At 34.5% G+C, this 12466-nt stretch overlaps 1 protein-coding gene across 1 annotated transcript in view; it reads right to left on the reverse strand.

Moving 5' to 3' along the window:
* The window catches only part of LOC127727935 (PAN2-PAN3 deadenylation complex catalytic subunit PAN2-like), a 399078-nt gene that overhangs the window by 379764 nt on the left and 6848 nt on the right, over nucleotides 1-12466 (reverse strand). The window contains exon 2 of the mRNA XM_052235095.1: nucleotides 1419-1635. Coding sequence (XP_052091055.1) covers nucleotides 1419-1595 — 177 coding nt within the window. The 5' untranslated portion in view covers nucleotides 1596-1635. The remainder of the gene's footprint in view (nucleotides 1-1418; nucleotides 1636-12466) is intronic.

The raw sequence follows: 12466 nt of genomic DNA on the forward strand, positions 1-12466 counted from the left end.
GAAAAAATTGACCCCCCACAATTTCTTTTTTACCCCCCCCCCCCCTTTTTTTCCCCCAAAAAATTCTTTCCCTCAAGATATGGTCATAATCTCAATTCAAATTTTCAATGGAGTTTGCAACCATAATTACCCATTTAAATTTACCATAGTGCTAACTTAATCTATTTTGTAATAGAATTTAAAATATAGTGTCAAATCTTTCATATGGATTTTTTTGTAAGAAAAAAGATGCAACATTTGCAGATATTTTTACTGGTCTTTCTTTATAAATATGCATTTCTTTAAACATAATTTAAAAGCAGTGTAAGGGAAGTAACCAAAACGTTGTATTTGGATTACCTCCCTTACACTGTTTTAAATTATCTTAATTGTTCATTAACCATTACTTTATACATAATTTAAAAGCAGTGTAAGGGAGGTAATTTCAATGATGTATTTGATTTATCTCCCTTACACTGCTTTAAATTATGTTTTGTACTAAAGTATTTGTCCATTAACCAGGACAACCTTGTTTTCCCCCCTTTTTTGCCCCTAATTCCTAAACGGTTTGAGCCATAACCCCCCAAAGCAAATCCTAACCATCCCTTTGTGGTATGGAAACTTGTAGTATAATTTCAGAGAGATCCATACACCGTTCCACAGTTATTGTCTGGTAACTAGAAAATGCTTATTTTGGCCCCTTGTTGGCCCCTAATTCCTTAACTGTTCGTACCATAACCCCCAAAATCAATCCCAACCTTCCTTTTATGGTATTTAACCTTATGGTAAAATTTCAAAGAGATCCATTCACTTAAACTAAAGTTAGAGTGCGAAAACCAATGTGTCTTCGGACGACGACGACGACGCCAACGTCATACCAATATACGACCGCAAAAATTTTTGTATAATAAAAAATGAAAATAAGTCACTGAGGCCAGGGCTGGACTACATGTAGTCATGAATGACCTTTTCTGATATGGAAAAAATTGCTTCGCCAAGCGCAGCTGGATACGACCGCAGAGGTCCAACCCTGAACAGATTGGGCAAAAAAGAACACAATATTCGCGCTTGATACAGGTCTGAATTTGGATTGTAATTCAATATTTGACACATAATAGGTTTCTGACACAGAATAACTGTAGTCAAAGAACTTAGAATTGGTTATATGATTTGAATTTATCTTCAATTTTTTGCTTTTGTGCAATACACTATGCTGTTGCGAATTGACCTCCCCACCCTTTTTTTTTTTTTTTTTAAATTTGAAGTATTTTCTTTTTGATTTCTGAAATCTTGAGGAGAAAAAATTGACGACGACGGGATACCAATATACGACCACAAAATTTTTTGCGGTCATATAAAAAGGTACTTTCTTTGAAACAATGATGACCTATTTCTAAACTTTACATGAACTTGTACTATGAAAGATACACTGAACTTACATTTGGATTGAAATGTTCTGGCATCATCTGTGGGTTCATCATAGCTCCTGGTGGAGGCTGATTCATCATATTTCCACCCATCATATCCCTCTGTTGGTTCATCATTCCTTCTCCCATCCTTCCTTGCATTTGTGGTGGTGGGAAGCCATGAGGCATTTGCATGCCTCGATAATCCATTATTTTTTGTTACCAATATCAAATACTAGGTCATTTCAATCTTAAAATAAACATGTACAGTCATGTCATAATACAGGATTTAATATGATCCACTCTTATTTTATTAGTTATATTTATGTTAGTACCTAGTAACCTTTCAAAAATCCAAACCATTCAGAGCAGGCAATTTTGTTTAGATTAAGTAGTTGTTAGGTTTACCATGTTAAATTTAACCAATACCAGGTCCGGACCTGCGTTGCTGCATGCAATTGATTGACGTAACATGTATACTGGAGCATAACTGATTATTCAATTTCATTAAAGTCGAGAAAACTTTCACGAAAATTTCCCTTGTACAATGATTGTTTGTTTAATTTCAAACTATCGGCAAACAGGAAGTGGCTACATGGCAAATGTAACAAGAGTGCACACGCTCAAATGTATCGCCTGCTTTACTGACCATTGATTATATGTTGATAATCCTAAATATAAAGTTTTACTACAAGTATCAAATAAACTTAACATGATCCAAGAAAATGAGGTCAAGGTCATTTCAACCAAACCAGAAATACATGTACATTGTACACCTTACAATCATTCCATACACCAAATATATAGATGACCTATTGCATATAGTTTCTAAGAAACAAACTAAATAATGAAAACCTAACATTAACCAATGGAATGAACCATGAAAATGAGGTCAAGGTCAGATGAACCCTGCCAGATAGACATGTACATCTTACAATCATTCCATGCATCAAATATAATTGACCTATTGCTTATAGTATCTAAGAAACAAACTTAACCAAGAAAACTTAACATTGACCATGAAAATGAGGTCAAGGTCAAATGATACCTGCTAGACAGACATATAGGAGTAATACCACCATTGTTGTTCCCCTATTAGTTTTTGTTAAATTGGCACTTTTCAAAAAATTGTGCAGAATTTTTCTTTGTTTCAAATAAAGAAATACTTTGCATGAGTCAAGTTTTATCCTGTCCAGTACTACAGACAAAATTTCAGATAACATTTCATTGCATTTAAGATAATAACCATCACTGGAAGTTAACCAATCAAATTTTCATCCCCTTCTTTCCTGTTTACAAGCTTTAGTAACCATGTAACCTCAAGTTTCCAAAATATTTTATAGAAACACCATACAAAACAAGTATTCTGAGAGTACTGCTTGGCAATACATAGTCACCTACTGGTTAAAAATTCGTAAGGGTTCCGCGGAACCCAGTGTCTCGCCTACTTTTGCTGTTAATCACAGGCTCAACAAAAACGAGGAAAAAAATTAATAAAAATATTCCTGTCTATACTATCTTTTGATTGTAAGTAGCTTCTGTCCAAATTTGGTAAAAATCCAGGATAGTTTATGAATCTAATAAATGTTTTAAAAACTTAAACTGCAGACTGGATGTAATGTTAACTGGAAGAAAAACTAAGTCCATTTATAAGTAAAATACGGAAAAAATGAAACAAAATTTTAACAAAATTTCCTTCTAAAAACTAGCTTTTAATCAAGTTTGGTACAAATCCAGGATAGTTTAAGAAAGTTGTTAAAATTTTAAAAACTTTAACCACAGAGTGAATGTAATGTTAACTGGCAGAAAAACTAAGTCCATTTATAAGTAAAATACGGAAAAAATGGAATTTTTTTTTACAAAATTTACTTCTGGATACTATCTTATGATCATAAACAAGCTTCTTTCCAAGTTTGGTAGAAATCCAGGATAGTTTAAGAAAGTTGTTAAAATTTTTAAAACTTTAACCACAGAGTGAATGTAATGTTAACTGGCAGAAAAACTAAGTTCATTTACAAGTAAAATACGGAAAAATGGAATTTTTTTTTTACAAAATTTACTTCTGGATACTATCTTATGATCATAAACAAGCTTCTTTCCAAGTTTGGTAGAAATCCAGGATAGTTTAAGAAAGTTGTTAAAATTTTTAAAACTTCAACCACAGAGTGAATGTAATGTTAACTGGCAGAAAAACTAAGTCCATTTACCAGTAAAATACGGAAAAATGGAATTTTTTTTTTACAAAATTTACTTCTGGATACTATCTTATGATCATAAACAAGCTTCTTTCCAAGTTTGGTAGAAATCCAGGATAGTTTAAGAAAGTTATTAAAATTTCAAAAACTTTAACCACAGAGTGAATGTAATGTTTCCTGGCAGAAAAACTAAGTCCATTTATAAGTAAAATACGGAAAAAATGGAATTTTTTTTTTACAAAATTTACTTTGGAATATTATCTTATGATCATAAACAAGCTTCTGTCCAAGTTTGGTAGACATCCAGGATAGTTTAAGAAAGTTATTAAAATTTCAAAAACTTTAACCACAGAGTGAATATTTGTGGACGCCGCCGACGACAACAACGACGCCGACGGAATGTAGGATCGCTATGTCTCGCTTTTTCGACAAAAGTCGAAGGCTCAACAAAAATTCATCGTACTGGAACAAAATGCTAACCTTATCCATAACTTGTCATGGTGTAAACTATATAAGAAATATCAAATCAATACCTTCCAGCATGATGAAAAAAAGTGTGGAAAACTGAATATTTGCATGAATTTTCTAAGTCTGAGGACCAAATAACTCTGCACAAAATCATCAAACCAGAACAAAATTCAAACTTGATCTGTAACTTGTCATGTTAAAACTATATACCAAATATCAAATCAATATCTTCAAGCATGAAGAACAAGTGAAACTGCGAGCCACTGCTCACTGATGATACCCCCGCCCAAATATTTCGGTAAACAGGAAGTTGTTGAGTGATGAATCTGAAAACGCATCACACGGTATAGCCGACTTATATAAACCCTGAAACCAAATTTCAGAAATCCTTGTATTGTAGTTCCTGAGAAAAATGTGCCGAAAATTTTCAACTTGGCTATCATGTGTAAAATGATACGTGTTCGGTAAACAGGAAGTTGTTGAGTGATGAATCTGAAAACGTATCACACGGTATAGCCTACTTATATAAACCCTGAAACAAAATTTCAGAAATCTTTGTATTGTAGTTCCTGAGAAAAATGCAACGAAAAATTTTCATGGCACAGATGGACGGACTGACAGACTGACGGATGGATGGACAGACAGAGGTAAAACAGTATACCACCACTTTTTTAAAGTGGGGGTATAAATAAAAGTGCGGGGAAACTGATTTGCTGGACTGACGGATGAACAGACAGACGGACAGAGTGCAAACATATAGTCCCCTTTGACTTCGTCAGTAGGGGACTAAAAAAGTATGGTGCTTTGAAATACCTGATATATATGTGTATGACTCGGAAATTTTTTACTGCAATGAAATGTAGGATTAATTTCTACAACTGTCAAATTCAAGGGAATATTTAATGTAGTCAAAGAACTTGAAATTGGTTATATGAATTGAATTTATATTCAATTAAAGATTTCTTGCTGTTGTGCAATACACTGTGCTGTTGCGCAATACTTAGTAAATCTGTTGTCAGACTATAAACAAATAAATTTCAATTTCTTCTCAATGTCATATTTGAAATTTATGAAAATCAATAGGGAGATTACATCAATAGCAATAAATAATTCACCAAAGTTTCATGAGAACTGCTGAAAGCATTTTTGAGTTATTGTCCAAAAACTGGAAAATCCCCCCTTTTTTAATGAATAAAACTCCATGGCCATAACTCAGAAATGTAAAATCTAAAATTTATAAAATTCTAAAGGGAGCTTACATCAACAGATATAAACAATTAACCAAAGTTTCATGAGAACTGCTGAAAGCATTTTTTAGTTATTGTCCGAAAAACTGGAAAATCCCCCTTTTTTTATGAATAAAACCCTGCAACTCGGAAACGTTAAATCTAAAATTTATAAAAATCCAAAAGGGAGCTCATGTCAATAGTTATAAACAATTCACCAAAATTTCTTGCAAGTTGGTGAAAGCATTCTTGAGTTACTGTCTGCCATGTTGACGACGGATGGATGGACGGACAGACGGTCAACGGTATACCATGACACGTCCCGTAAACGGGCGTATAAAAATTGAATCATAATTTCCTGTCAATATGCACATCTACATAGTATTATTATCTACAAAGTGACATGAAATTCTGTTGTGTGGTTTCAGAGGAGTTGCGATGACAAGAACAGGACTGACGGACGGACAGACAGACAGACGGACGGGTCAAAAACATTATATCCTCCGCAACTTCATTGCTTGGGGTATAATAAAAATAGATTATTATCTAATTAAAGGAGTTCACTTCATAAAAAAATAAAATGCTTCGCTGAGCGCAGCTGGATACATCCGCAGAGGTCCAACCCTGAACAGTTGGGGCAAAAATGGACACAATATTCGCGCTTGATATAGGTCTGAATTTGGATTGTAATTAAATATTTGACACATAATAGGTTTCTGACACAGAATAACTGTAGTCAAAGAACTTAGAATTGGTTATATGATTTGAATTTATATTCAATTTTTTGCTTTTGTGCAATACACAATGCTGTGGTGTATTGACCCCCCCCCCCCCCCCCTTATTTTGCAAAAAAAAAAATAATTTGATGAAATTTTCTATTTAATTTCTGAAATCTGAAATGAGAAAGAATTGGTTATATGATTTGAATTTATATTCAATTTTTTGCTTTTGTGCAATACACTTTACATGTTGCGAATTGACCCCCCTTCCCCCCACAAAAAAATATTAAAAATTTACCCCCCCTTTTTTTTTGCTTTTGTGCAATACACTATGCTGTTGCGTATTAACCCCCCCCCCCCCCCCCCCCCAGATTTATATTTATATATATAATTTAAATTTACCATAGTGCTAACTTAATCTATTTTATAATAGAATTTAAAATATGATGTCAAATCTTTCATATGGATTTTTTGGTAAAAAAAAAAAAGATGCAACATTTGCAGATATTTTTACTGGTCTTCCTTTATAAATATGCATTTCTTTAAACATAACTTAAAAGCAGTGTAAGGGAGGTAATTAAAAAGTTGTATTTGGATGACCTCCCTTACACTGCTTTTAAATTGTCTTAATTGTTCATTAACCATTACTTTATACATAATTTAAAAGCAGTGTAAGGGAGGTAATTCAAATGATGTATTTGAATTACCACTCTTACACTGCTTTAAATTATGTTTCGTACTAAAGTATTTGTCCATTAACCAGGACACCCTTGTTTTTCCCCCATTTTTGCCCCTAATTCCTTAACGGTTTGAGCCATAACCCCCCAAAGCAAATCCTAACCATCCCTTTGTGGTATGGAAACTTGTGGTAAAATTTCATAGAGATCCATTCACTTATACTAAAGTTATTGTGCGAAAACCAATGTGTCTTCGGACGACGACGCCAACGTCATACCAATATACGACCGCAAAACTTTGCAGTCGTATAAAAATAGTTCTCTAAAATTAGATATGATTTAACCACTAAAACATTGTTAGAATCAGCATATCAAAGACCCCAAGAATTCAATTTTTGATGAAATTAAACAAAAGTTTAATTTAGGACACTTTGGACCTCAATGTGGTGTTATCTAATTAATAATGAAAATAAATACAGATTTAGATTCAGCATTTCAAAGAACCCTATACATATTCAATTTATGTTGAAATCAAACACAGTTTAATTTTGGACCCCAATTTCAACCAACTTGAAAATTGGGCCCAAAATCAGAAATCTAAATATATGTGGAAAACAAAAGAGCAGGGAATGGTGTAATTTTTAAACAACACCATTGTCCTATATAAGTTATATATAAATAGACAATATAAGCTTAGTTTTTAAAGGAGTTCACTTCATAAACAAGAGGCTGTCAGAGAGACAGCAAACTGGATTTTCCTGCAGAGGTCGAACCCTGAACAGTTGAGCAAGTATGGACACTACATATTTAAACTTAAAACAGCTCTGAATTTGGATTGTGATTGAATATTTGACACATCATAGGTTTGTGACACAAAATGAATGTAGTCAAAGAACTGATATATTTGAAATTGGACTTTTAAATACCTATTATGGTCCAATATCCAAAATCTAAGTACATATTAGAATCAGCATATCAAAGAACCCAAAGAATTCAATTTTTGATGAAATCAGACAAAAGTTTAATCTAGGACACTTTGGACCTCAATGTGGACCAATTTGATAAAGGAGCCCACAATCCAAAATCTCTCAATACATGGTTAGATTCAGTATTTCAAAGAACCCCATAAATTCAATTTTTGTTGAATCAAACAAAGTTTAATTTTGGACCCTGATTTGGACCAACTTGAAAACTGGGCCTAAAAATCTAATATTTAAATAGAGTTTAGATTCAGCATGTGAAAGAACCCTATATATATATTTAATTTATGTTGAAATGAAACACCTGTTAATTTTATCCATAATATTTTCTGTGCAAATGGAAATAACTCAAACTGGATAAATAGTTCTCTAAAATAAGATATGATGCAATTTTTCAAATTATTATCAATAATATATAGATATGACTTAACACTCAAACATTGTTAGAATCAGCATATCAAAGAACCAAAGAATTCAATTTTTGATGAAATTAAACAAAAGTTTAATTTAGGACCCTTTGGACCTCACTGTGGTATTATCTTTATTAATAATGAAAAGCTCGACCGTTTACAAGTTCTTAAACAGGAGAGGGGTGGGGGTGACCCAAGGGGACTCGCCTTAATTTCATTTGATCTGTTTTATTGTCCCATTCAAGAATATATATGGTTTAGGGGTGGGGATCTCAACCGTTTACAAGTTATCAATAAAATGCTCCGCAGGGCGCAGCTTGATACGACCGCAGAGGTCGAACCCTGAACAGTTTGAGCAAGTATGGACACAACATTCAAGCTTGATACAGCTCTGAATTTGGGTTGTGATTAAATAATTGACACAACATAGGTTACTGACACAGAATGAATGTGGTCTAAGAACTTAAAATTTTAAATTGGACATTCACCTATTATGGTCCAATATCCAAAATCTAAATACATGGTTAGATTCAGCATATCAAAGAACCCCAAGAATTCAATTTTTGATGAAATCAAACAAAGTTTAATTTAGGACCCTTTTGACCTCAATGTGGACAAAGTTGATAACGGGGCCCAAAAATCAAAAATCTAAATACATGGTTAGATTCAGCATATCAAAGAACCCCATATATTCAATTTTTGTTGAAATCAAACAAAGTCTAATTTTGGACCCCGATTTGGACCAACTTGAAAACTGGGCCCATAATCAAAAATCTAAATACATGTTTAGATTCAGCATATCAAAGAACCCTATGAATTCAATTTTTGTTAAAATCAAACTAAGTTTAATTTTGGACCCTTTGGACCTTAATGTAGACCAATTTGAAAACGGAACCAAAAATTAAGAATCTAAATACACGGTTAGATTCGGCATATCAAAGAACCCCAATAATTCAATTTTTGATGAAATCAAACAAAGTTTAATTTTGGACCCTTTGGACCTCAATGTGGACCAATTTAAAAACGGGGCCCCAAATCCAAAAACTTAATACAGGGTTAGATTCAGCATATTAAAGAACCCCAAGAATTCAAGAATAAAACCCCATTGAAATTGGTCAAGAAATAAGCAATTTATACGAAGTATCTTCTTTTGCACAATACTGTGCAATTGAATATTTCTTGCTATTGCGCAATACTGTACAATTGACAATTTCTTGCTATTGCTCAATATTGTGCTATTGGATATTTCTTGCTATTGCATAATACTGTGCAATTGAAGATTTCTTGCTATTGCGCAATACTGTGCAATGGAAGATTTCTTGCTATTGTGCAATACTGTGCAATTGAAAATTTCTTGCTATTGCACAATACTTATTATATAATAATTTACACATCCTGTTTGGTGTGTATCTCCTACCATATCATTATTATTTGCTTTTAAATATAAATCAGAAATAACCAACTTAAAATGGAAAAAAAAGGAAAAAAAGAAAAAAAAAGAAAAAAAAAAAAAATCCCCCCCCAAATTTTTTGAAACCCCTTATGATTCATCACCCCCAAACTCAATCCCAGCCTTCTCTTTGTGGTAAGGTACCTTGCAGTACAATTTTAGAAAGATCCATACACTTACACACAAGTTATTGTCCTGAAACTAGTAAAATGCTTGTTTTTTTCCCCTTTTTGGCCCCTAATTCCTAAAATTTTGAGGCAATTACCCCCAAAATCAATCCCAGCCTTCCCTTTGTGGTATGGTACCTTGCAGTAAAATTTCAGAGAGATCCATACACTTGAACACAAGTAATTGTCTGGAAACTAGAAAAATGCTATTTTTGGCCTCTTTTTGGCCCCTTATTCCTAAACGTTTTGGGCAATTACCCCCAAACTCAATTCCAGCTTTCCCTTTGTGATATGGAACCTTGTAGTTCAATTTCAGAAAGATCCATACACTTACACACAAGTTATTATCATGAAACTAGAAAAATGCTTGTTTTTTGCCCCTTTTTTGGCCCCTAATTCCTAAAATTTTGAGGCAATTACCCCCAAAATCAATCCCAGCATTCCCTTTGTGATATGGAACCTTGTGGTACAATGTCAGAGAGATCCATACACTAACACACAAGTTATGTCTGGAAGTTACAAAAATGCTTATTTTTGGCCCCTTTTTGGCCCCTAATTCCTTAACTGTTGGTACCATAACCCCCAAAATCATTCCCAACCTTCCTTTTGTGGTATTGAACCTTATGGTAAAATTTCACTGAGATCCATTCACTTAAACTAAAGTTAGAGTGCGAAAACCAATGTGTCTTCGGACGACCCAGGGCGACGACGACAACGACAACAATGAAGCCATACCAACATACGACCAAAAAATTTTTAATTTTTGCGGTCGTATAAAAAGAAGGGGGGTGGGGGTTACCCCCATGGACTTTCCCTATATTTCATTTGATTTGTTTTATTGTCCCATACAAGAATATATATGGTTTTGGGGTGGGGATCTTGACAGTTTACAAGTTTTCAAAAAAAAAGGGGGGTGGGGGTGACCCCCCTGGACTTCCCCTATATTTCATTTGATTTGCTTTATTGTCCCATACAGGAATATATATGGTTTCAGGGTGGGGATCTTGACCGTTTACAAGTTTTCAAAACTAGAGGCTCTGAAGAGCCTGTGTCGCTCACCTGATTCTACTTTGGTTTTGGAAATCATGTAAAAATAGATTAAAATCATAACAGATACCCTAATAATGAGTGAGGCCAAATTTGGTTTAATATTGGTCCTGTAATTTAATAAAAAATCCTGGTGGCCATCTTGAAAAGTAAATCGGCAACGCTTCATCAGCACCTCATAAGAAACATTTATGCCATTTTTTGGTTTCATTGCATTCAGTGCACCTCTAGAAGAAGCATTTGTATGTATTTCCCATAGGGTCTTATGTTAAAGGAAGTCCCCCCATTGGCGGCCATCTTGGATTATGGATCGGCTTCATAGTAACAACACTTGGTCAGCATCTCATAAGGAACATTCATGCCATGTTTGGTTTCATTCCATTCAGTGGTTCTCTAAAAGAAGACGTTTGTATGTATTTCCCATAGGGTCCTATGTTAAACTAAGTCCCCCCCTGGCGGCCATCTTGGATTATGGATCGGCTTCAAAGTAACAACACTCGGTCAGCACCTCATAAGGAACATTCATGCCATGTTTGCTTTCATTCCATTCAGTGGTTCTCTAAAAGAAGACATTTGTATGTATTTCTCATAGGGTCCCATGTTAAACTAAGTCCCCTGCTTGCGGCCATCTTGGATTATAGATCGGCTTCAAAGTAACAACACTTGGTCAGCACCTCATAAGGAACATTCATGCCATGTTTGGTTTCATTCCATTCAGTGGTTCTCTAAAAGAAGACATTTGTATGTATTTCTCATAGGGTCCCATGTTAAACTAAGTCCCCTGCTGGCGGCCATCTTGGATTATGGATCGGCTTCATAGTAACAACACTTGGTCAGCACCTCATAAGGAACATTCATACCATGTTTGGTTTCATTCCATTCAGTGGTTCTCTAAAAGAAGACATTTGTATGTATTTCCCATACGGTCCTATGTTAAACTAAGTCCCCCGCTGGCGGCCATCTTGGATTATGGATCGGCTTCAAAGTAACAACACTTGGTCAGCACCTCATAAGGAACATTCATGCCATGTTTGGTTTTTATTCCATTCAGTGCTTCTCTAAAAGACTTCTTCTATATTTCATTTGATTTGTTTTATTGTCCCATACAAGAATGTATATGGTTTTGGGGTGGGGATCTTGACTGTTTACAAGTTTTCAAAAAGAATGGGTAGGGTGACCCCCATGGACTTCCCCTATATTTTCATTTGATTTGTGTAATTGTCCCATACAAGAATATATATGGTTTAGGGGTGGGGATCTCGACCGTTTACAAGTTCTCAAACAGGAGGGGTTGGGGTGACCCCAGGGGACTCGCCTTTAACTTCATTTGATTAGTTTTATTGTCCCATACAAGAATATATATTGTTTCAGGGTGGGGATCTTGACCATTTACAAGTTTTCAATAAAATGCTTCGCAGAGCGCAGCCTGATACGACCACAGAGGTCGAACCTTGACCAGTTGGGGCAAGTTTGGACACAATATTCAAGCTTGATACTGTCTGAATTTGGATTGTGATCAAATTTTTGACATAATATAGGTTTCTGACACAAAATAAATGTGGTCAAAGAGCTTAAAAAATTTGAAATGGGACATTCATTTTACCTAGAATGGTCTGATATCCAAAATCTAACAACATGGTTGGATTCAGCATATAATAAAATGCTTCGCTGGGGCGCAGCTTGATACGACCACAGAGGTCGAACCCTGAACAGTTGGGGCAAGTATGGACACAACATTCAAG

The sequence above is a fragment of the Mytilus californianus genome, unplaced genomic scaffold (genome assembly GCF_021869535.1).
Source record: "Mytilus californianus isolate M0D057914Y unplaced genomic scaffold, xbMytCali1.0.p SCAF_2, whole genome shotgun sequence".
Classification (NCBI taxonomy): Eukaryota; Metazoa; Mollusca; class Bivalvia; order Mytilida; family Mytilidae; genus Mytilus; species Mytilus californianus.